The 23,502-nt window shown below is 49.9% G+C and overlaps 1 protein-coding gene across 13 annotated transcripts in view; it reads left to right on the forward strand.

Moving 5' to 3' along the window:
* SMARCA4 (SWI/SNF related, matrix associated, actin dependent regulator of chromatin, subfamily a, member 4) overlaps window positions 1-23,502 on the forward strand; it is a 114,474-nt gene that overhangs the window by 63,055 nt on the left and 27,917 nt on the right. For 6 of the 13 annotated variants that reach the window (XM_053583220.1, XM_053583219.1, XM_053583224.1 and 3 more), the window contains exons 20-30: window positions 1,790-1,903; window positions 2,587-2,694; window positions 3,758-3,844; window positions 5,181-5,227; window positions 7,936-8,102; window positions 10,472-10,635; window positions 12,999-13,226; window positions 13,485-13,583; window positions 13,835-13,912; window positions 14,611-14,828; window positions 21,275-21,538. In XM_053583220.1, the coding sequence (XP_053439195.1) occupies window positions 1,790-1,903; window positions 2,587-2,694; window positions 3,758-3,844; window positions 5,181-5,227; window positions 7,936-8,102; window positions 10,472-10,635; window positions 12,999-13,226; window positions 13,485-13,583; window positions 13,835-13,912; window positions 14,611-14,828; window positions 21,275-21,538 (1,574 nt within the window). Of the gene's footprint in view, window positions 1-1,789; window positions 1,904-2,586; window positions 2,695-3,757; window positions 3,845-5,180; window positions 5,228-7,935; window positions 8,103-10,471; window positions 10,636-12,998; window positions 13,227-13,484; window positions 13,584-13,834; window positions 13,913-14,610; window positions 14,830-21,274; window positions 21,539-23,502 lie in introns of all 13 variants that reach the window. The other 7 variants (XM_053583232.1, XM_053583231.1, XM_053583233.1 and 4 more) reach the window with 3 other exon arrangements.

The following is a 23,502-nucleotide window of genomic DNA, read 5'->3' on the forward strand; positions in this document are numbered from 1 at the left end:
TACCAAGGGTGATAAGGTGAGACTGTGTCTCTACAAAAAAAAAAAAAAAAAAGAAGTTTACATTTCCTTCTCAGGGCAGCAGGAAACTTTAATGTTTTCAGTTAAGGAAATCACACGGTGAAGTTAGGTTTTACACTGTTTTCAGCATCCTGTGGCTGATATGGCTTGACAGCCATGGATGGCACCATCAGCCTGAGAGAGCCCACTGTGGCACAGCATTCGTTGGGGGCTAGATCTTTATGTTGGTGAACGTTGTCCCTATGCTTGTGCTAAGCCCTAACCCTAAAGTCTATGATGTTGTCAGGGTCTGTCATGTCTATGGGATGGGCCAAGTTTTCTGCAGCTGGTCACCTGTAAATGCCTCATCCCAGGCAGCCAGGCTGCCCTTCATCCCCACCTACGAGGTTTTTCTTAGGACAACAGGGGCCTCTGCACTGTGTGTATGGTCCCCAGCCTCCCTGGCACTGGTGAAGGAAAGGATTTTCTGAAGGAGAAACTGAGGCTTTTCTTGGAATGTCATAATAAAGGAGCCCCCAGTTTTCAGGCCACAAACAGATTACTGCAGTTTCATCACTTTTTGAGTTGAGAAAAATTTCTATTAGGATATTACCAGGAAATGATAGAAGAAAAATTCAGACATACTGTTACTTTGTTCTGCCTTTGGTTAATTGTTTTGTTTTGTTTCTGAGATAGTCTCAGTCTGTTGCCCCAGACTAGAGTGCTGTGTCATCAGCTTAGCTCACAGCAATCTCAGACTCCTGATCTCAAGTGATCCTCCTGCCTCAGCCTCTCTAGGAGCTGGGAATACAGGGCACCTATCACAATGCCCAGCTAGTTCTTCTATTTGTAGTAGAGACAGAGTTTCCCTCTTGCTCAAGTTGGTCTTAAACTCCTGAGCTCAAGTGTCCTCCTGTTTCATCCTCCCAGAGCACTAGAATTACAGATCTTGAGCCACCACGCTCAGCCTCTTTTTAATTTAATTTTATTTCTTTTTTTGTGACAGAGTCTCACTCAGTCACCCTGGAGTTGAGTGCTGTGATGTAAAGCTCATAGCAACCTTAAATTCTTGGAGTCTCTTGCCTCAGCTTTCCACTTATCTGGGACTACAGGTACCCCCCACAGTGCCCGTTTTTTTTTCTTTTCTTTTTTTTTTAGGAGACGAGGGTCTCTCTCTGGCTCAGGCTGGTCTTGAACTCTTGAGCTCAGGAGATCCACCTGCCTTGGCCTCCCAGAGTGCTAGGATGACAACCACCATGCCCAGCCTTTGTTTTAATTTTTAAAAATTTGCTTTCTTAGAGGAGCAGCAGATGCTGTGGGAGAGCAGAGTTCTTTTGACTCCACCCCACCCAGGCTGCACAAGAAAGCACTCAGGGCTCTCCAGTGCAGAGCCTCCATGGGTATAAAAGCCCCAGGGTGAGCCACACATTGGTCATCCTGGCTTGTCCAGTGTCCTCTGCCTTTGTCGTGGCCGTGGTGGTGGTTCTGTGGAGACAGAAGTTTGTGACTCTTAGGGAAGCTGCACAGTGTGCTGCTGCATTTCTTCTTGGTAAGACGCACAGAGAATGGTGTCATGGGACCTGCAGTTTAATGGCCCAGGAATTACATGGAGGGAATCAGATCCGAGCAGTTTTCCTAAGGAAGAGGGTTCCCTGTTAGCCCCCAGAAATCATAAAGCAGCCTGTAAACCCAGGTGGCTCTAAGGAACTCTGTCTACCCCACTTGCTGGCAAGACCCTCATCTTCCTCCTTTGGAGGTGACACTTGCTTATTATGTCTTGGGGGTGTTCCAGGTGGATCTGAATGAGGAGGAGACCATCCTCATCATCCGGCGTCTCCACAAAGTGCTGCGGCCCTTCCTGCTCCGGCGGCTCAAGAAGGAAGTTGAAGCCCAGTTGCCTGAAAAGGTAATGAAATTTGGAGCAGAGGCAGCTGCTGTTGGGCATTCTGCCTAAGGCTTTCCCAGGGGTGGCTATACTCAGGTACCTGACTCTCACTGGGGATCCCAGCCTGGTCCTACTCGATCCAGTTTGGGGCTGGATCCTGAGACCCAGTGGGTCTCTAAAAGCAAGGGTAAGTTTATCAGGTTAGAGCATAAAACTCCAGGTCCTATCAGTGGCCAGACTCTTGGGCAGGTCCTCCTAGCCACATTAGGATGGGATGTGGAGGCCATGGCTAGGGCTGGGCCAGCTTCCCACACAGGATGGCTCTGGGTTTTTGTGGCGGCTGCAGCCATGCCTTAGGGCGCAGGCCCTGCAGCAAGGCTTATGAGACTTGGGGTTCCTGGCCACAGGTGCCCCTCTCTCTAACCATATTTGTTTTTTGTTTCCTGGGCAACTGTGGAGAGGCCTCTGGAAGGTGCCAAGTTGCCCTCCTGGCTCAGCATCTGCCTGCATGTCTGTCCTGGCACTTCTCCCTTAGCCCGTGTCTTCCTTCCCCTACCAGCTGTGGGAGCTCTTTATCATCACCCCCAGTCACAGCTCACGTTCTGGAACCAGCACGCCTCCTATGGGGCTCAGAGATAAGCAATGCAGTGGGGCTGAGAGGTTGTCAGGACCTGAGGCCCTGGTGAAAGTTGCCCATCCTGCAGGTGGAGTACGTCATCAAGTGTGACATGTCTGCACTGCAGCGGGTGCTGTACCGGCACATGCAGGCCAAGGGTGTGCTGCTGACTGATGGCTCAGAGAAGGACAAAAAGGTAGGCCCTCTTAATAAAAAAAAAAAAAAAAAGTCCCCTCCCCCCCCCCAAAAAAAAGAAGATAGGCCCTGGAGTCCCCTATGCCCTACCTAGGTATTCAAGGTAGGTGGGTCATAGTGCACACTCACTATCAGGGCCTTCACTGCCAGGCCTCGTTGGTGGCTTTGTTCTGGTTGAGGCCCAACATGCTCACAATCCTGAAGGCATCTGACTATCCCTGTTGATATTGGCTGACAATCTGTGTCAGGCTCTTGCCTGCCATTTTGTGTCCCCTTTGCTGTCTTCGGTCATGGTGCTCAGCCCAGCAGGTTGACACTTTCTAGGAAGCTCCACACTTCCCTCCAGGGAAGGGCTGTGTGATAGCTGAGGCCACTGCACCCCTTTCCCGTGTTGTTATATTGCCGTGGGGTCTCATTGCAGATGCGTGGGGGCAGGTGGACCTCTCCTTGGAGAAAGCCAAGGGTCCCAGACATCACCAACTCTGATGTTGCCCTCCCAAGGAATGCACTGGGCCCCTTGATTCTGCTGCAGTATCTCAACCTTGGCCTGGCCTCTAGTTTCTCCCCTGGGCATTTTGTTTGGGCCCTTCTTCATCTGACCTGTTACAGCAGTGGGTTTCCACCCAAGTGCCTACCCCCAGCTCTTTCTTCTGCCTGTAGCCCAAGGAGCATTCTAAGTCATTAGAATGACTAATGGCTAATGGCTTCCTGGCTAAAATCCACTGGTGACTCCCTGGAATGTACAGCACTCAGCTCGTGTCACAGAGCACTCGGGGTTTGGCCTGGCTCTTCACCAGTCTGATTTCTACTCTGTCCCACTGGCCCCTCCACACTATACCCCCAGTGCTGCTGTCAGTGTTCCAGGTGATTTCTGTATCCCCCAGGCCTCTGGACCTCCAAAGGTAGCTGTCCCCTCACTCCTAACTGCTATGCCACAAGCCACACACTCCCCAACCCAAGCTTCCCCAGAGCCTTCCTTCTGCCACCTTCCTCATTCACCAGCCCCAACTCCACCCTGTCCTGGGGACAAAAGCCCTTTGGGACTTTCTAATCTGCCTTTGCAGGGCAAGGGCGGCACCAAGACGCTGATGAACACCATCATGCAACTGAGGAAGATCTGCAACCACCCGTACATGTTCCAGCACATTGAGGTGAGGCCCCAAGCAGCACCCTGGAGTGTGATGGCATCACTCCCACCTCAGGGCTTCCCTCCATATTCTGGATAGCTCGGAGCCACCTATCTGTGCTAAGCTCCAAGGCAGAGCTAGATTGCATCTCCTTAACAATGTTTTCTAAAAATAATTTTGAGGGCCAGGCATGGTGGCTCATACCTATAATCCTAACACTTTGGGAGTTGGAGATGGGTAGATTTCTTCAGCTCAGGAGTTGGAGAACAGCCTGAGCAAGAGTGAGACCCCGTCTCTACTAAAAATAGAAAAAACTACCCAGGCGTTGTGGCAGGCATCTGTAGTCCTAGTTACTGGGGAGGCTGAGACAAGAGGGTTGCTTGAGCCCAAGAGTTTGAGGTTGCTATGAGATATAATGCCATAGCACTCTACCCAGGATGACAGAGTGAGCCTTTGTTTCAAATAATAAGAAAAATAACAATTTTGAACATTGTGAATAGGCAATGCCTGCACACATGTTTCTTTTTTTTGTTTTCCAGTACTCATTGTAACCATCCCAACAGTATCAGGCTTTATTTAATAGAAACAAAAAGTCCCTGAAAGCTCCCCCTCAGTGACTGCCAGGGGAGTATTTGAATGGTCTTCTCTGGGGATATGTCCTCCCCACAAGTGGGGCCATGCTGTGTCTGCTGGATGTTTTCATAGAGAGGTGTGGAGGTCAGGGCCCTTTTGGGCCACAATACCCTTTGAGAATCTGGATTCTTAAAAAAAAATAGAGGGGGTGGCACCTGTGGGTCAGTGGGTACGGTGGTGGGTTCGAACCTGGCCCTGGCCAAACTGCAACACAAAATACTGGGCGTTGTGGTGGGCGCCTGTAGTCCCAGCTACTTGGGACGCTGAGGCAAGAGAATCGCTTAAGCCCAAGAGTTTGAGGTTGCTATGAGCTATGATGCCACGGCACTCCACCGAGGGCAACAAAGTGAGACTCTGTCTCTTAAAAAAAAGTATATAGAGAGAGAATCTATATTATCGGTTCTATAGTTCCTGGCATGAAGTGTCTGGGTCACTCCAGACCCCTACATGCCCAAGAAAGCCCCTGAGGCTCCATTTCAGCACAAGGATGACTGTGACCCCACACTGCCCTCAGGTGCTCAGGAGAGTGATGAAGAATGTCATATGGTGACTCCCTGCCTTCGGTTGAGGCACATGAGGGAAAGGATGTCAGTGGATTAGATTTGTGTCTAGCATCTGTGTCTGCCTCAGAACTGCTACGGGTGATCACTGTACACACACTGTGCGAGTTTTCCAAGTAGCCAAGGCCATTCTGCTTGGCACTGACCTGTCTTTCCTTCCTTTGCAGGAGTCCTTTTCCGAGCACTTGGGCTTCACTGGCGGCATCGTCCAAGGGTGAGACACTTCCTGGCTGGATGGGGAAGGCAGGCAGTCCGTTTGGAGGTGTTTTTCTCTCTTCTGTGGGTGACTTTATTCCTGTTGTCATGTTTGTTCAGCTTCAAAGCATACAATTTAGAAAGTATAGAAGAACTCAGAGAAGAGAGTAAGAGTCCTCCATGCTAACATCAACCCTGAGAGGCAGGATTCCTGAGGCAGGCTTGGCGTTCAAATCCCTCTCTGCTATCTCCATTACTTGTCGCCTTTGAGAACTTTACAAACTCTCTGAGCTATATACTGATATGGAAATATTCTTTATACCACATGGATGTGTTTTCTAAAGCATCCTTTGTAATATACAGCCCATACTTCTTTAAGCCCCTGATACTGGACATGGATGCTATCTCTAGATTTTCACCACGCAAAGAGCCTTGCTTAAAAACATTCTTTGGGCGGCACCTGTAGCTCAAAAGAGTAGGGCGCTGGCCCCATATACCGGAGGTGATGGGTTCAAGCCCAGCCCTGGCCAAAAACTGCAAAAAAAAAAAAAAAAAAATTCTTAAAGCTGAAGCCACCGTTGTTGCCCTGGGGTATTAAGCCATTCGTTCACAAGAGCAGAGGCAGCTAATGAAAGGGTAAGAAGATCTTGGTTGGTCCTTCTTAGTTGTTGAGGTGCAGTGGCCCATGCCTGTTGTCCCAGCACTTTGGGAGGCTGAGATGGGAGGATCATTGAGACCAGTAGTTAAAGACCAGCTTGGACAACACAGTGATCTGCAAAAAGTAAAAAGAATCAGCTGGGCATGGTGGTACACACAGAAGGATCACTTAAACCAGTGATCCCTATCTCTAAAAAAATAATAATGTGGGCAGTGCCCAAAGCTCAGTGAGTAGGGCACTGGCCATCTACACCTGGGCTGGCAGGTTCCAACCCAGCCTGGGCCAGTTAAAACGACAACAACTGCAACAAAAAAAAAAAATAACTGGGCGTTGTGGCAGGCGCCTGTAGTCTCAGCTACTTGGGAGGCTGAGGCAAGAGAATCACTTAAGCCCAAAAGTTGGAGATTGCCGTGAGCTGTGATGCCATGGTACTTCTACCCAGGGCAACAGCTTGAGACTGGTCTCAAAAAAAAAAAAAATTAAATTAAATTAAAAAATAATGAATAAAATAATCTTAATTTTTTAAAAAAGGGCAAAAAGTTCTGGTGATCACATTTTTCATACCAAATTCCACAATGGGATTCTACACCACTGGGTTCAAGGTCTGGCTGTGGCATGTTACCAGGCATATCATACTGCCCCTGCCAACCTCAGTTTCCATATCTATAAACCAGGGGATGTTAGCTGAAGTGAATGAGAGAAGCTGAGATGGCCCTTAGTTCCAAATTTAGCAGGGATAGACACTGTCCACACGGCATTTGTTCCTAGAGCTTCTTGAGCACGGTCTCCAACTTCCTGGGAGCTGCCCTTATTCAAGCCTGTTGTCCCAGGGTAACTGCCAAAAGCACCTCCTTTAATTCCTTTTTTTGGCCAGCACTGGGTTTGAACCCACCACCCTCAGCATATGGGGCCGGTGCCCTACTCCTTGAGCCACAGGCGCCGCCACCTCCTTTAATTCTTTTAAGTATGGGCTAGACTATAAAGTATGTGTTCAATGTGGTGATGTGCCTTTATTTATTTATTTTTTTTTTTTTGTAGAGACGGAGTCTCACTGTACCGCCCTCAGGTAGAGTGCCGTGGCGTCACACGGCTCACAGCAACCTCTAACTCGTGGGCTTACGCGATTATCTTGCCTCAGCCTCCTGAGCAGCTGGGACTACAGGCACCCGCCACAACGCCCGGCTATTTTTTTGTTGCAGTTTGGCCAGGGCTGGGTTTGAACCTGCCACCCTTGGCATATGGGGCCGGCGCCCTACTCACTGAGCCACAGGTGCCGCGCGATGTGTCTTTATTTTTTATTTTTGAGACAGTCTCACTTTGTTACCCTGGGTTGGAGTGCCATGGTGTCATAGCTCACAGCAACCTTAAACTCTTGGGATCCGGGAGCGCCTGTGGCTCAGTCGGTAAGGCGCTGGCCCCATATACCAAGGGTGGCAGGTTCAAGCCCGGCCTCAGCCAAACTGTAGCCAAAAAATAGCCGGGCGTTGTGGCGGGTGCCTGTGGTCCCAGCTACTCGGGAGGCTGAGGCAAGAGAATCACTTGAGCCCAAGAGTTGGAGGTTGCTGTGAGCTGTGTGAGGCCACGGCACTCTACCGAGGGCCATAAAGTGAGACTCTGTCTCTATAAAAAAAAAAAAAAGATTTCCCACAAGATAGGAATTAAGACAAACAAACAAAAAAAAAAAACTCTTGGGATCAAGCGATTCCTTGCCTCAGCCTTCCCAGTAGCTGGGACTATAGGTGCCCACCACAATGCCCAGCTGTTTTTTAGAGAGGAGTTCTCGCACTTGCTCAGGCTGGTTTCGAACTCATGAGCTCAGGCAGTCCACCCTCCTCAGCTTCCCAGAGTGCTAGGATTATAGGCCTCAGCCACCGCTCCTGGTGCCCTTATTTTAGTTGGGCTGAAATGGCTTTGCTGAAACCTTCGTGGGGTTCCACTTAGGGAGCCACCTTGGTGTTTGAGCCTGTTACCTGATCCCCAGAGATGAACGATGTACTTCCTCCTGTGCCTGCCTGAAAGGTGCCATCCTAAACTTTCTGTGCCTTCTCCCACCTCCCTCCACTTGCCAGACTGGACTTGTACAGAGCCTCCGGTAAATTTGAGCTTCTTGATAGAATTCTTCCTAAACTCCGTGCTACCAACCACAAAGTGCTGCTGTTCTGCCAGATGACCTCTCTCATGACAATCATGGAGGATTATTTTGCATATCGCGGCTTTAAATACCTCAGGCTCGATGGTGAGTAGGGACCAGGGAGGTGTTTGTTAAGGGACATCTGAGGCTGCCAGAGCTTCTTGCCAGTGCTCTGTCCTAAGCACTCTAGGTCTGGCGGCCAGCGTGGGCCACACTGCACCCTGAGTGCTTTGGCCATGGAGGTGTCATGACTGGATCGTAGGCCGAGCCTCCTTACCACCAGGCTGGTGGTCTTTCCCCTACAATGTTGAGTCCAGTGAGGAGACCTGCCCAACAGACCTGTTTTAGTTGGAAGAGACCAGTATCACAAGGGCATAAGGAAAAAAGCATTGATAGACTCACAACTGAAATGCAGGAGTTGACTTGCTTCAGGCACAGCAGGATCCAGGTGCACAGATAGTGTGGAGGGGGGACTGTCCTCCGTCTTAGCTTCATCCTCAGGCTTCCCTTCTCTTGGCTTGGTGTTTCCAGCAAAGAGGCCACCTGTCCTGCCCCACACAGAGGTCCAGGGCTTGCTCACGTTTAGCTGATGTGCACCACATGTCATGGGTAAGGTCTGGGGCTGAAATCAGACCCAATAGCAAGCGCTGAGAACAGGAAGCAGGCACCGTAGGGGCAAGAGCAGCAGCTGCTTTGAGTGTGCTCACGCAAACCCTGTGTCCTCTGGTCGCTGTGGAAAGTCATCATGTGTATTTCTACCTTCCCTCAGCCCCTCTGCTCAAGGGGGCTCTGGCAGGAAGAGGCTGTTAGAGGTGCAGGCTATCAGGTGTTGTCCCCTAGTTGCAGTGGGTCAAGATGGCCTTGGCCCTAGACCAGGCTCTCCTTCCTGTCAGCCTGAGGACTTAACAAAACATGAGCTGGGGAGCCACTGGAACAGACAAGGCTCTGCAGATGTCTTCTCTACACAATTTTCTGCAGCCTTTGTCTAAGCTGTGCAAGGTCTGTCTCCTCTCACCAGCTTCTTCTGCTGGGCTGATGGGTCCTCTGTCTGTCTCTGTGAACCTGCATCCTAACAAGTCCCACATGCCCCTCTGACCTTCGGTTCCTTCTCAGAGTTCTGGGGTAAGTTTACAAAACACAAGTCTGGTCATAGGTCCCACCCAATGCCCCCCATCCCTGCCTTCATCAGAAACTTTTTACTGCTTTGATCCTGAAAACCAAACCCTGCCAGGGTACACACGGCCTGGAACATCCCCACACACACACACCTCTCACCAGGCTCCAGCCTTTTTTTGTCTTTGAGAGGGCCAAGGCTTCCTGAGTGTTATCCCCTCTTCCTATCGCCATCCCTAACCCCCAGGAGAGAGCCCATTTCCTACTGTCCCCAGGACTCTCCTGGCTGCCCTATTTTCTCCTTCTGTCTGTGGTGCTCTGTAGGGACAAAGACACTAGCCTTCTTAGCCAAAGCTGCACTCCAGCACTTGGCATGGTCACAAACACAGGAGCAGAAAATCTTGTAGGAGAGCAGAGGAAGGGAAGGAGCTTGACTGATCTCCTACTGGCAGTGTCATCTGGGGAGCTGGGGAAGCCAGAAGCACATCTGCAGCCCAAGGGAGGGAAGGCAGGCAGTGGGTGCTAGGATCCAGTGGGTGTGGGTCTTGGATACTGTGCATAGTACTTGGAGGTGCTGCCATGTACATTGTCATGTAAAGTGGTCCATTTGCATTACATCATTGAAATGACTCCCCATAGCCCCTGGCAACTTTAATTTGAACTGCCCCCTTGATGTTGTTAGTGCTAAGGGTCTGTGTCAGTGGTTCTCAACCTTCCTGAGAACTGCTGGTCTATGTCATAGGTTGTCACATGGAGCCCCTCACTAGCATCTCTCCTCAGATTTTCTAGGGCACAGAGGACACTGGTCTTGCTTGGTGGGAATTGTGCCCCCATTAGGATTCTCCATGCTCTTGTCCATAGTAGATTTCTCTGTGAACCAGTAAAGCCCATCTCCTGTAGGACAGGTGTCAGCTCTCTAGCCAGAGGCTCTTCCCCTGTCACTCTATCCAGTCTAAGGTCCCCTTCTGCATTTCGAAGTTACGGTTTACCAGCACTGTTGCTGTATCTCCCACCCTGCCCCATGGGAGCATCGTGGGGCAGAGAAAGACGGTACCAGGTGTGGTGGCAGTGCTGACCCTGTGTTCCCTCCCAGCCTCCTTCAATTTGCCAGCCCTCCCCTTATATGCAGGTGGGGCCCTTTTTATCCTGGGATGAGAAGTGTGGCATTTAGTCATAACACACTGTAAATCTCAGTCACTCTCTAATCATAGTCACAGCCACTTTTAGTGTGCAGAGCCTTGGCTCATGTGGCCCCTGGGGACACTGGTTAGCACTGGTCCTGTTGTTAGAAGTTCTTGGTGTCTCCTCCCCGCCTCCCCTGAGGTCATCCTGCTGACCCTATCCTCCCCTGTGCCCATTAGGAACCACAAAAGCAGAGGACCGGGGCATGCTGCTGAAAACCTTCAACGAGCCTGGCTCCGAGTATTTCATCTTCCTGCTCAGTACCCGGGCCGGGGGGCTTGGGCTGAACCTGCAGTCAGCTGACACTGTGATCATTTTTGACAGTGACTGGAATCCTCACCAGGTAAAAGCAGGCTGGCGCCCCAAATGTGAGGAAAGTGAGCCTTTCCCTCTGGTGGGGAAAGCAATGTGTTCCATTGGTATTTTTGGAAAGAAAATTCTGGAATTACATAAATGAGAAGAAAATGGAAATGACCTAATCCTATGGCAGCCACTGTGGTTTAGCCCTTGTAGTCTTGTTTTTTTTTTTTTTTTTTTCTGTAGAGACAGAGTTTCACTTTATCGCCCTTGGTAGAGCGCCGTGGCGTCACACAGCTCACAGCAACCTCCAACTCCTGGGCTTAGGCGATTCTCATACCTCAGCCTCCCGAGTAGCTGGGACTACAGGCGCCTGCCACACCGCCTGGCTATTTGTTTGTTGCAGTTTGTCTGGGGCCGGGTTTGAACCCACCACCCTCGGTATATGGGGCCGGTGCCCTGCTCACTGAGCCACAGGCACTGCCCCTGCAGTCTTGTTTTGTGAGTCCGTACACACTTGCACTTTTTACAACAAAATTTGGTGCAGACTGTGTGCTTTGTTTCCTGCCTCTTCCTGGCACTTAACCACATACTCTGTGTGGACCTCTGTGCCCACAAATGTTGGACATACTATTTCATAGATAGAACAGTTTTAAAATGAGTAAAATTTGCCCCTGTGTTTCATCATGAAAATAATACATTTTGTTTCTTAAATGTAAATAAGAATGACACAAAGTCAAGAGTCTCCTTCTCCCTTTTGTTCCAATCCCAGTGTCTTCTGAGCCTGCTGTTGTTTGTCTGCAGGGCACGTGCCTGCCAAGTTTCACACAGATGCTGTGTGGCCTAGCATATGCCTCCTCCCTTTTGCAGTCGTGTTGACCATTTTCTCCCTTAGTCATGTTGTGTGATGCTATCCAGTCGTCTAATCATCTGCCAGCTGTCCTGGCAGATGGCCGCCCTGGGATGTCCCTACTCAAGCCCCAATTGGCAGACGTCTGGCTTTTCTGTTTTTTTTTTTCAGATTATCCCCAGCTCCTTGGGCTCCTGTTGTCCCTTTCTCAGAGCACTTGTGCCAGGACCACAGATCCAAGGGAGTGTCCCTCACATTTGGTTGCTTTTGCCAAAGTGGTTTCATTCCCACTGATGGGTTCTGAACATACCCTTGCCTGCATCTAGGGGACACTGGCATTCATCTCAATCGTATCCCATCTTATGGGTGAATGGCCTTGTGGTCACTAGTGTCCCTGTGATCAGTTTGGAATGTAGTTCCTGCCAGGACCCAGACCCCAATCCTAATGCTGGCAATGGGCCAGTTTCTTGACAGGTGGCCCAGGTGTGCCTCCCGATGCCCTGTGGACTGTTTTCTACCACACGATGAGGCCTCAGAGGCCACTGCAGGGCCAAAGGGACTTCATTGAATGCTGTCCTTGCCGGAAGTATACTCGCAGTGGGGTCTGAGTGGTGGACACAAGGTACCCCTACACCTTACCAGGTGTGGCCCGTTTTCCCCACTGGGTGCCAATCTTGAGTTTAAGCTCTTCACTGGTGCCCAGCATGCCCTGCAGCTCCTAGACCCACAGACTGGACTTCCTGGGAGTCTTCCTAGTTCTGCATTAGGGATAATGATTGAAAGCACTCCCAGCATAGCCAAAGCTCCTACTCTGTTAGGAGATGACTGCACAAGCCATTGATTTACCCATGTAATAAGCACAGTATCCACAAAAGAGGATACTTTAGCCGGGCGTTGTGGCGGGCGCCTGTAGTCCCAGCTACTCGGGAGGCTGAGGCAAGAGAATTGCTTAAGCCCAGGAGTTGGAGGTTGTTGTGAGCTGTGTGAGGCCACAGCACTCTACCGAGGGCCATAAAGTGAGACTCTGTCTCTACAAAAAAAAAAAAAAAGAGAGAGAGGATACTTGTGGATATCAGCAGAGTGACTTCTGAGTCTCAGAGAGGTGAGGCTGGAGCCTGGGTGCACAGTGAGGAAACAGCACAGCCTGCAGCTAACAACCACAATCATGGTGCTGCCAGGCTTTGGCCTTGTGTTGTAGGTGGTGCTCGGCCAGGTATGACTGTGCCAGGATTGGTGTAGCTGCCTTAGACTATAACTTCCTGGGGATTTGGCACTTTGTTCCCAAACATCTGTCAGATCCCAGGAGGTAGAAAGCACTGCTTCTGAAGGAAGGCAGTAAGGGGCCCTCCCCAGGGACATGTGGGAGGCCAGGCTCCTTGTGAGTTGTGTTCCTGAGCTTTTGGCCTATGCAGCAGCAGGTTACGGTGGACAGAATCTCCAGGCTTTGGTTGACATACACTTCAGAAGGCCCCACCTCACCTGCCAGAGTCAGAAGTCTGCCTTCCCCCTTCAGGGTCTCCCAGGCTTGCTTTGGAATGACAGGTCACCTCTCCTCATAGGACCTGCAAGCTCAGGACCGAGCCCACCGCATCGGGCAGCAGAATGAGGTGCGTGTGCTCCGTCTCTGCACGGTCAACAGCGTAGAGGAGAAGATCCTGGCCGCAGCGAAGTACAAGCTCAACGTGGACCAGAAGGTGATCCAGGCTGGCATGTTTGACCAGAAGTCCTCTAGCCATGAGCGCCGCGCCTTCCTACAGGCCATCCTGGAACACGAGGAGCAGGATGAGGTGAGCCCAGCACTGGCCCCGACCCCTCCCCAGTGTGAGTGGTGGATGCCTGAGCGGCTTTAATTTTTTTTTTTTTTAACCTTTTTTGCACTTTTTTTTTTTTTTTTTTTTGCATCCCTTTGGAGTAAAGGGAGTGTGGGCTGAAAGGAAAGAGGATGAGTACTTGCTTTTTCTTTGAAGTGGTTTTTTTTCCTAAACTGCTGGTGAAAGACACCGGATTGACAGCCCTGGAGACTGAAGTCCTCTATTTATCCACAGAGCAGACACTGCAGCACGGGCAGCGGCAGTGCCAGCTTCGCCCACACTGCCCCTCCGCCAGCGGGCGTCAACCCCGACTTGGAGGAACCACCTCTAAAGGTGAGAGGGGTAGTTCAGTCTCCATGCCCATTCAATCCTCGGCTTCTCGGCTGAGATGGCCAGCAAGGGCCCTGGTCCCACGGAGCGTGCGTGTGCGTGTGAGTGCCTTTCGCTGCCGTGTGGCTCCCCATCCACCGCAGCGGTGCCAGGACCGCCAGTTCATTCCCACGGATGTCTCTGCTCGCCTCCGAGCATGGCCACCACCCACCTTGGCCTCTCCACAGTGAGACTTATGGTTTGCAATTTTGTAGGAGGAAGATGAGGTGCCCGATGACGAGACCGTCAACCAGATGATTGCTCGGCATGAGGAGGAGTTTGATCTGTTCATGGTGAGCGCAATGGGGACCCACGGGCCCCTTTCTGATGGTTCCACATGCAGAACAGGTAGCAGTGGTCAGGTCCCCAGCGGGTCATGAGGGTGAGGTCAGCTTTCATATCCAACTGACCCATCTTTCATATCTGGTCTCAAAAGCACGTTGTAGAGATGGGGATCGTGGCACATACATGTGCCTCATTCTGTGTGTGGCCATCAAATGACATGTCCTGTTGAGTTTGTATGCTGTTGGCTCTTGAGGGCTCAGTTCCCTTTCAGAAGGAGTCAACTCAGGGGGCTAACAAGGGTCTTTGGCACAGACCCCCAGTATGAAAACTGTGACAACACAAGGTTGACATTGACATGGGTAGGGGGGACACTCATCCTATAGGCCTTGTGCCTCTACCATGCTGTGCTTTGGAACTGCCACCCTTTCCACACTCTACTGGGGTCTGCAGCCTCTCTTCTACGACCTTTCTATCATTTAGGGTTTTCTCTGTCACCTCTAAGTAGAGTCCCTAGTCAGCGTATGACATAGCAACCAGGCTGAGTTAGCCATCCAAAAACCCAGAACTGCTGTTTAACTCTGAGGCAGTGCTTGTCCCTCAGGCAGATTCATAGCCCCTTCTGAACCCCAGATGTCCCCTCCTGGCCCCTTGGCCCTGCCTCGTGCTGATGCCTCTCTCGCTATGTCCTCTGGTCTGGGCTCACCAGCGCATGGATCTGGACCGCAGGCGTGAGGAGGCCCGCAATCCCAAGCGCAAGCCGCGCCTGATGGAGGAGGATGAACTCCCCTCATGGATCATCAAGGATGACGCTGAGGTGGAGCGGCTGACCTGTGAGGAAGAAGAGGAAAAGATGTTTGGCCGCGGCTCCCGCCACCGCAAGGAGGTGGACTACAGCGACTCCCTGACGGAGAAACAGTGGCTTAAGGTACATGCCAGAGAGGGCTGGCAGTTTTTGCATGCTGGCCACAGGCAACGCTATGAGTGCAGGGCCCTGGCCACCAGGGTGCAAGCCTTGGGCCACATCCTGAGAGTGTCCCCTCCGCTGTTGTGGGTCGGGCTTCATTAGCATCTGAGAGGCTTCTAACTAACGTGGACCAGGAATGATCAGGTCCTGCTAATAACTCTGCTGCTGAACCCACATACTCCTGAGCAGCTCAGAACCTGCTGTTGAATATAATTGCTCTTTCCAGTGCAAGGCTTTGCCACTTCATGAGGTTGAAAAATGTGTTGCTGAGCTCAGCAAGATGGCGGGTTTCCCTGTACCTACAAAGAGGGAAGCCACAATGTGAAGTGAGGGTGACGTTGGCTGGAGAGTAGGCAGGCAGCCTTACCGCTGTGAGCTGCATTCTCCTTGCTTACATGTGGGGAGGGAAGAAAGTATGAGTTCCCGGCCTGCACGGGCCTCTGAATCCAGCTGGCAGTACACAAGGCTCGCAGCTGTCTGTGGAACTGCCATGAGGGTTCATTCTCAGCAGACGGCACCTGGCCCTGCAGCAGCAGCCACAGACTCTGAGTCAGAGCTATGTAGTGCCCCGTGGGCCTCCTGACTCAGCCTTCTCTCTTCACCATAGCCGGAGCACAGTGTGCCAGGTGCCCAATGCTGTGGCTGTGGTGACAAAATAGGACCCCATCCTACCTCAGGGGCACTGAGTACAGATGACGATTCAGAATTCATCCTTGAAGTTGTGTCATAAAAATGCCATTGAGCAACAATTTTGAGAAGGCAGGTGGTAGCTTTTGACTGTACTATGCTGAGGGCCACACCCAGGAATAAGCAGTGCAGCCCTACCCGAGTGGCAAGCAACCCCTGTCCCCTTTAGGGAGGTCAGAACACCTTAGACTGTGAATCTGCTGGCTGGGCTGTACATAAAAAGGGGCTAGGGAACTGTTGAAACAAACTGGGGAACTGGTTGAAACTTACAGGAGGCGTCTGTCCCTTACCACCTTAGTATACAGAGGGCTCCAGGGTCCAGCAGACCTGTAAAGAGACGAAATATGGGTGCCTGTGGAAGTGTGACCAGCCCTGCTTTTTTTTTTTTTTTTTTTTTTTGACACAGAGTTTCACTTTGTCGCTCTGGGTAGAGTACTGTGGCGTCACAGCTCACAGCAACCTCCAACTCTTGGGCTTAAGAGATTCTCTTCACTCAGTCTCCCAAATAGCTGGGACTACAGGCACCTGCCACAACACCCAGCTGTTTTTCGGTTGTAGTTGTCATTGTTGTTTGGCAGGCTCAGGCTGGATTCGAACCTGCCAGCTCCAGTGTATGTGGCTGGTGCCCTAGCCACTGAACTACAGGTGCTAAAGCCCGCCCTGCATTTCTGATGCAGTGGGAACCTTTTAAAATTAGCCCATATGGGGCGGCACCTGTGGCTCAGTGAGTAGGGCACTGGCCCCATATACCAAGGTTAGCGGGTTTGAACCCATTTCCGGCCAAACTGCAATAAAAAATAGCTGGGCGTTGGGCGGCGCCTGTGGCTCAGTCGGTAAGGCGCCAGCCCCATATACCGAGGGTGGCGAGTTCAAACCCGGCCCCGGCCAAACTGCAACCAAAAAATAGCCGGGCGTTGTGGCGGGCGCCTGTAGTCCCAGCTACTCGGGAGGCTGAGGCAAGAGAATCGCTTAAGCCCAGGAGTTGGAGGTTGCTGTGAGCTGTGTGAGGCCACGGCACTCTACCGAGGGCCATAAAGTGAGACTCTGTCTCTACAAAAAAAAAAAAAAAAAATAGCTGGGCGTTGGGCGGTGCCTGTGGCTCAGTGAGTAGGACACCGGCCCCATATGCCGAGGGTGGTGGGTTCAAACCCAGCCCCGGCCAAACTGCAACAACAAAAAAATAGCCGGGTGTTGTGGCAGGTGCCTATAGTCCCAGCTGCTCGGGAGGCTGAGGCAAGAGAATCACATAAGCCCAAGAGCTGGAGGTTGCTGTGAGCCATGTGACGCCATGGCACTCTACCGAGGGCAGTAAAGTGAGAGTCTGTCTCTACAAAAAAAAATAGCTGGGCGTTGTGGTGGGCGCCTATAGTTGCAGCTACTCGGGAGGCTAAGGCAAGAGAATTGCCTAAGCCCAAGAGCTGGGGGTTGCTGTGAGCTGTGACACTACAGCACTCTACCGAGGGTGACAAAATGAGATTCTGTCTCTTAAAAAAAAAAAAAATTAACCCATATACTGATTTTTTTTTTTTTTTTTTTTTACTTTTTTTGAGGTACAATTGACATACCATACAACTCACCCTATTAGTGTACAGTTTAGTATAGTTTTTTTGTTTTTTTTTTTTTTTTTCTTTTAGAGACAAGAGTCTCACTTTGTCACCCTTGGTAGAGTGCTGTGGCCACAGCAACCTCTAGTAGCTGGGATTACAAGCGCCTGCCACAACGCCCAGCTGTTTTTTTGTTGCAGTTTGGCCAGGGCTGGATTTGAACCCACTACCCTTTGTATATGGGACCAGCACCCTATTTACTGAGCCACAGGTGCTACCCAAGTTTAGTATAGTTTTTAGTGTATCCACAGAGATGCCCAACAATCACCAGAGTCACTCTTAGAACATAAAAGAAACTGTGCCCCAGTTTACCGTTTCCCCTCAATTCATTCATTCTCCTAGCCCCAGGCAATGTCTAATCCACTTTGTGTCTCTGTACTTTTGCCTGTTGTGGACATTTTCTATCAGTGGAGTCATATTTGTGATTCTTGGGTGTCAGGCTTTTTTACCTAGCATAGTATTTTTGAGGATTATCCATATCTAAGGTATGTTAGTGCTTTATTCTTTTATTCCCTTGTGTGTATGTGACAGATTTTGTTTTCCATCTATTAGTTGGTGGACATTTGGGTTCTTTCCATTTCTGGGATATTATGACTACTACTATAAACGTTCATGTATTTTTCTTGCGTGTATAAATGTGTGTTCTGATTTCTTTTGAATGAAATTGCTAGAATAAATAGTAGTTCTGGGCGGCTCCTGTGGCTCAGTGAGTAGGGCGCCGGCCCCATATACCAAGGGTGGCGGGTTCAAACCCAGCCCCGGCCAAATTGCAACAAAAAAATAGCCGGGCGTTGTGGCGAGTGCCTGTAGTCCCAGCTATTCGGGAGGCTGAGGCAAGAGAATCACCTAAGCCCAAGAGCTGGAGGTTGCTGTGAGCTGTGACACTACCTAGGCACTTTACGTAGGGCTACAAGGTGAGACTCTGTCTCTAAAAAAAGAAAAAAAAATAGTAGTTCTTTTCTTTTTTTTGGAGACAAGAGTCTCACTCAGTCACCCTGGATAGAGTGCTGTGGCATCAGCCTAGCTCACAGCAACCTCAAACTCTTGGGCTCAAGCAGTCCTCCTGGTTCAGCATCCAAAATAGCTGGGACTACAGGTGCCTACCACCAGGCCTGGCTAATTTTTTCTATTTTTAGTAGACATGGGGGTCTCACACTTGCTCAGGCTGGTCTTCAACTCTTGAACTCAAGTAATCCATAGGAGTGCATCACTGTGCCTGGCCTCAAATGATAGTTCTGTATTTAACCACGTGAGGAAAGACTGTTTCCTCCAGTGGCTGCACCATTTGACATTCCCACCAACAATGTGTAAGAGCTCATTTCTTCACATCCTCAGCACCATGTGCTGGTTTCTCATCCATCCTCATGGACACGAAATGCATCTCATAGTGGTTTTGATTTGCATTTCCCTGATGGCTGATGGCATTGAGTATCTTTTCATCTGTTCTTGGCCATTTGTATATTGCTATAGAGAAATGTCCACTCATGTCCTCTGCCCATTTTATTTTATTTATTTATTTATTTATTTATTTATTTATTTATTTATTTATTTATTTATTTTTGAGACAGAGCTTCAAGCTGTTGCCTTGGGTAGAGTGCTGTGGCATCACAGCTCACAGCAACCTCAAACTCGTGGGTTTAAGCGATTCTCTTGCCTCAGCCTCCCAAATAGCTGGGACTACAGGCACCCGCCACAACGCCCAGCTAATTTTTAGTTGTAGTTGTCATTGTTGTTTGGCGGGCACGGGCTGGGTTCAAACCCACCAGCCTTGGTGCATGTGGCTGGTACCATAACCACTGTGCTACAAGCGCCGAGCCCCCTTGGCCCATTTTTAAAATGTACTTACTGGGCAGCGCCTGTGGCTCAAAGGAGTGGGGCTCTGGCCTGATATGCCGGAGGTGGTGGGTTCAAACCCAGCCCCGGCCAAAAACTGCAAAAAAAAAAAAATGTACTTACTGAATTAAAAGAGTTCCTTATAAGTTCCTGAATAGTAAATATTTTGTCCCATTCTTTGGGTTCTCCTTTTACTTTCTTGGTGATGTCCTTTGACACACAAAAAGTTTCTAATTGTACTTACTTTTTTTTTTTTTTAGAGACAGAGTCTCACTTTGTCGACCTTGATAGAGTGCTGTAGCGTCACAACTCACAGCAACCTCCAGCTCTTGGGCTTAGGCGATTCTCTTGCCTCAGCCTCCCGAGTAGCTGGGACTACAGGCGCCTGCCACAACACCTGGCTATTTTTTTGTTGCAGTTTGGCCGGGGCTGGGTTCGAATCCTCAGTATATGGGGCTGGCACCCTACTCACTGAGCCACAGGCGCCGCCCTAATTGTACTTACTCTTTATCTGTTTTCCTTTTTTATTTGTGTTTTGGTGTCTTATCTAAGAAACTATTGCCAAACCAAATGTCACAAAGATTTATCCCTATGTTTTCTTCTCAGAATTGTGTAGTTTTATCTCTTGCACATAGATTCACGTAAGATCCATTTTGAGTTAAGTTTTATAGGTAGTGTGAGGTAGGGCTCCAACTTCATTCTTTGTTAGAGACTGCTATTATTCCATTGTGCCCATCTTCTATGTTATATTCAAATCCATGGTTTCGAAAAATAGAAAACAGGCATTCTCTTGTAATATTGGTTGGCATATAATTGGTACCACTTGTTAAGCAGTCACTCCAGTGCCTTCAGATGCTCCCGGCCCTTGGCCTGCGGGGCTGTCTGTATTCTTTTTCTAGGTCTGCCATAATACACCATGACCGTGGCAGCTTAAGACAGAGAAATATATTTTGTCAGGAGTCTGAGATTGAGGCGCCAGGAGGGCCATGTTCCTTTGGAAGGTCCAGGGGAAATATCCTCTCTTGGCTTTTCCACTTCTGGTGACATTGACATCTGTTGGTTTGTTGTACCATCACTCTTGTCTCTGCTTCTGTCTTCACATGGTCTTCTCCTGTGTGTCTTTCTGGGCTTCCCTTTCTGTCTCCTATCAATACATACTCGTTGGATTTGGGGCCCACCCTGACATAGGATGATAACATCTCAATCCTTATCTAACTACATCTGCAAAGACTCTGTTTGCAAGCAGGGTCACATTCTGAGGTGATAGTTGGACATGAACTTGGTGTTCCTGATAAACGTACTCCTCCTCCTGGCTCTGTAGTGGGGCCTTCTCAGCCCCTCTTGTTTGCTGTGCACCTTCTTTGCTTTTCATTTGGCCTGAATGCCTCTCCCCATGCATCACACCAGCTCTGAGCTACTGCATCCCCTGGAAGGTCCTTTCCATCACCCTGAACATGACAGGTATGTTCTGCCATCCTTAGAATCCTCCTCTCCCTCTTTCCTGGCACATGACATGCTTGTCACCATATCTATGGGTTATTGCTGCCAGGTAGTTTAAAAAAGAGCAAACTTAGCTGTTTGGGAGGCTGAGGCAGGAGAATCACTTTGGTCCAGGAGTTCAAGTCCAGCCTGGGCAACATAGTAAGACTTTGTCTCTTAAAAACATAATTTTTTTTTAATCTGAAAAAATATAATTGTAGAGAGTCTGGAGCAAAAGCATAAATGGTGTCACCTTCAGACGGATGTCTATGTAGGATCCACCTTTATTTAATCTGCCAGAAAGTAACAACCATTTAGCTCGGTGCCTGTACCTCAGTGGTTAGGGCGCTAGCTACATACACTGGAGCTGGTGGGTTCAAATCCAGCTCAGCTCTGCCAAACAATAACGGCAACTACAACCAAAAGATAGCTGGGCATTGTAGTGGGTGCCTACAGTCCCAGCTACTGGGGAAGCTGAGGCAAGAGAATCGCTTAAGCCCAAGAGTTTGAGGTTGCTGTGAGCTGTGACGCCACAGCACTCTACTGAGGGCGACACAGTATAACCATTCATTTTTTAAGTGCAGGCTTGGGTGGGTGGGGTGCCCTCTTGGGGCAGCATTGGCCTTTCACTACAGCCCAGAGAACCCTTGAGAGCCCTCGTATGTGTATTGTGCCCTGAGCCAGCCACAATGGAAGGACACCCAGGGCCAGGGCCCTCCTCCTTGCCCCAGCCGGGCCCCTGGGTGTGCGTCGCGGCCTCAGCTTGTCAACCTGGGTGCTGGCTGTCCTATTTTACTACTATTGACCCTGAAGGCCATTGAGGAGGGGACGCTGGAGGAGATTGAAGAGGAGGTCCGGCAGAAGAAATCCTCACGGAAGCGCAAACGGGACAGTGACGCCGGCTCCTCCACGCCAACCACCAGCACCCGAAGCCGTGACAAGGATGATGAGAGTAAGAAGCAAAAGAAGCGTGGGCGGCCACCTGCCGAGAAGCTCTCCCCAAACCCACCTAACCTCACTAAGAAAATGAAGAAGATCGTGGACGCAGTGATCAAGTACAAGGACAGGTAAGCAGAGGAGGTGGGCGGCTAAGTCCTGGAGGGGCCTCTTGGGTTTCTGGGCTCTGACCGTCCATCTTCAGTCCTTCACGTGATTGAGTTTCTGTGTCTCCCTACCAAGAGGGGCAGGGGCGTGGGTCTCAGGGAAGGTGATGCTAGCAAGGGGCCCTGAGGAAGCGATAGTCTAGGAGACAGTGCTCCAGCACTGTGCCCTGCAGGTTCTGGGACAGTGGGGGCATCGATCACATGGCCAAGAAGTACAGAATGGGGAAGCTGCATGTCTGGAGCAGAATGAGAGGCAGTCCACTCCTGACCTAGTGCCCCCTCTCTTCCTCTGCTATCTCGTGTCAGGCGTGTGTTGAGAAGACAGGCTGCACTTGCTCTCTGCTGGGCTCTGTGCCAGGCTCTGGGGTCCTGTCTTCTTACACACATACCAAATACAAGACAGCATGAGACTTCAGCTGTGGCCGCAGCCCAGAGAAATAGATCATAACATCCATTTGTGCATCCCACTTCAGTAAAAGGAAGAAGAAAGTAATGGTTCTTGGCTGCTCTCCGATGGGATGTGTATTTTCTGCCAGCCCGGGGCAGGTTGTGTAGAGGTGGAAGTGGCCAGGGGTGCAAGACTGCACCTCTGGGACTCGCTGGCTCTTCTGCCCTTCAGTGTATGATTCCATGTTCTGGGACCCACCAGCCAATGTGACTTACCCTCCCTGTAAGGGGTTGGTGGTTTGTGCAGTTGGTCGTGAGGAAAAACATGGGAGATTTTATCTGTTGGAAGGGAAGGTGTTGTGATGTGAGCACTCATGCATCAGTTTGGAAGAATCTTACTAAGTGTTAAACTTTAGTGGGTGGTGATAGTTGTAGTATCCAGATTAATGGGTACAAATTGCCCTTACATTATTAAAAAAGAAACATGTTGAAGTAAAAGGAGACATACTCTAGATCTGAAAATGTGATGTGTGTCAGTATTGAGAAAAACCTATTCACATTGATTTACAATCTTTGCCTCTGAGGCAAAATCCACAAAGAGGAAGGTAAGTGGAGGACTTAAAATATGGAATTCTTTCTTATTTAAAATAGGTAATCTGGCCAGACACAGTGGCACACACCTATAATCCCAGCATGCTGGGAGGCTGAGGGAGGAGGATTATTGGAGACTGCAGTGGGGTGTGATGACACCAGTGTACTCCAGCCTGGGTAGCAGAGCAAGGCCTTGTCTCTAAAGATGTATTTATAAATACATAAAATGAAGTAGGGAATCTGCAAAAATCTAATGTTAATGATAGACCCCCTATAAATTAGCAATATTATTATTGTTAATAATATGCTTGCAAGGGAACCTTAAAATTACCAAAATGAGTAAGACCCTTCAAGGTCAGTCAGGAAAGGGTAGACTTCATTTTCTTTTTTTTTTTTTTTTTTTGTGGTTTTTGGCCGGGGCTAGGTTTGAACCCACCACCTCCGGCATATGGGACCGGCACCCTACTCCTTGAGCCACAGGTGCCGCCCAAGGGTAGACTTCATAATAAATACTGTTGGTACCTTTAGGATAGCTCTAGGGGGTGGCACCTGTGGCTCAGTGAGTAGGGCGCTGGCCCCATATGCCGAGGGTGGCGGGTTCAAACCCAGCCCCGGCCAAACTGCAACAAAAAAAAATAGCCGGGCGTTGTGGCGGGCGCCTGTAGTCCCAGCTGCTCGGGAGGCTGAGGCAAGAGAATTGCGTACCAAGAGTTAGAGGTTGCTGTGAGCCATGTGATGACATGGCACTCTACCCGAGGGTGGTACAGTGAGACTCTGTCTCTACAAAAAAAAAAAAAAAAAAAAGGATAGCTCTAGGACACATTGGACCTTGACCCTGCCTCACACTGTAAGTACCTGTTCATTTGAAATGGATTATAGATACAAAATAGGAAAGGTGAAACAGTGCTTTGAAAGAAAGCATGGTAGAAAATGTAAACAGTCTTGGAGCA

The sequence above is a fragment of the Nycticebus coucang genome, chromosome 3, assembly GCF_027406575.1.
Source record: "Nycticebus coucang isolate mNycCou1 chromosome 3, mNycCou1.pri, whole genome shotgun sequence".
NCBI classification, from domain to species: Eukaryota; Metazoa; Chordata; class Mammalia; order Primates; family Lorisidae; genus Nycticebus; species Nycticebus coucang.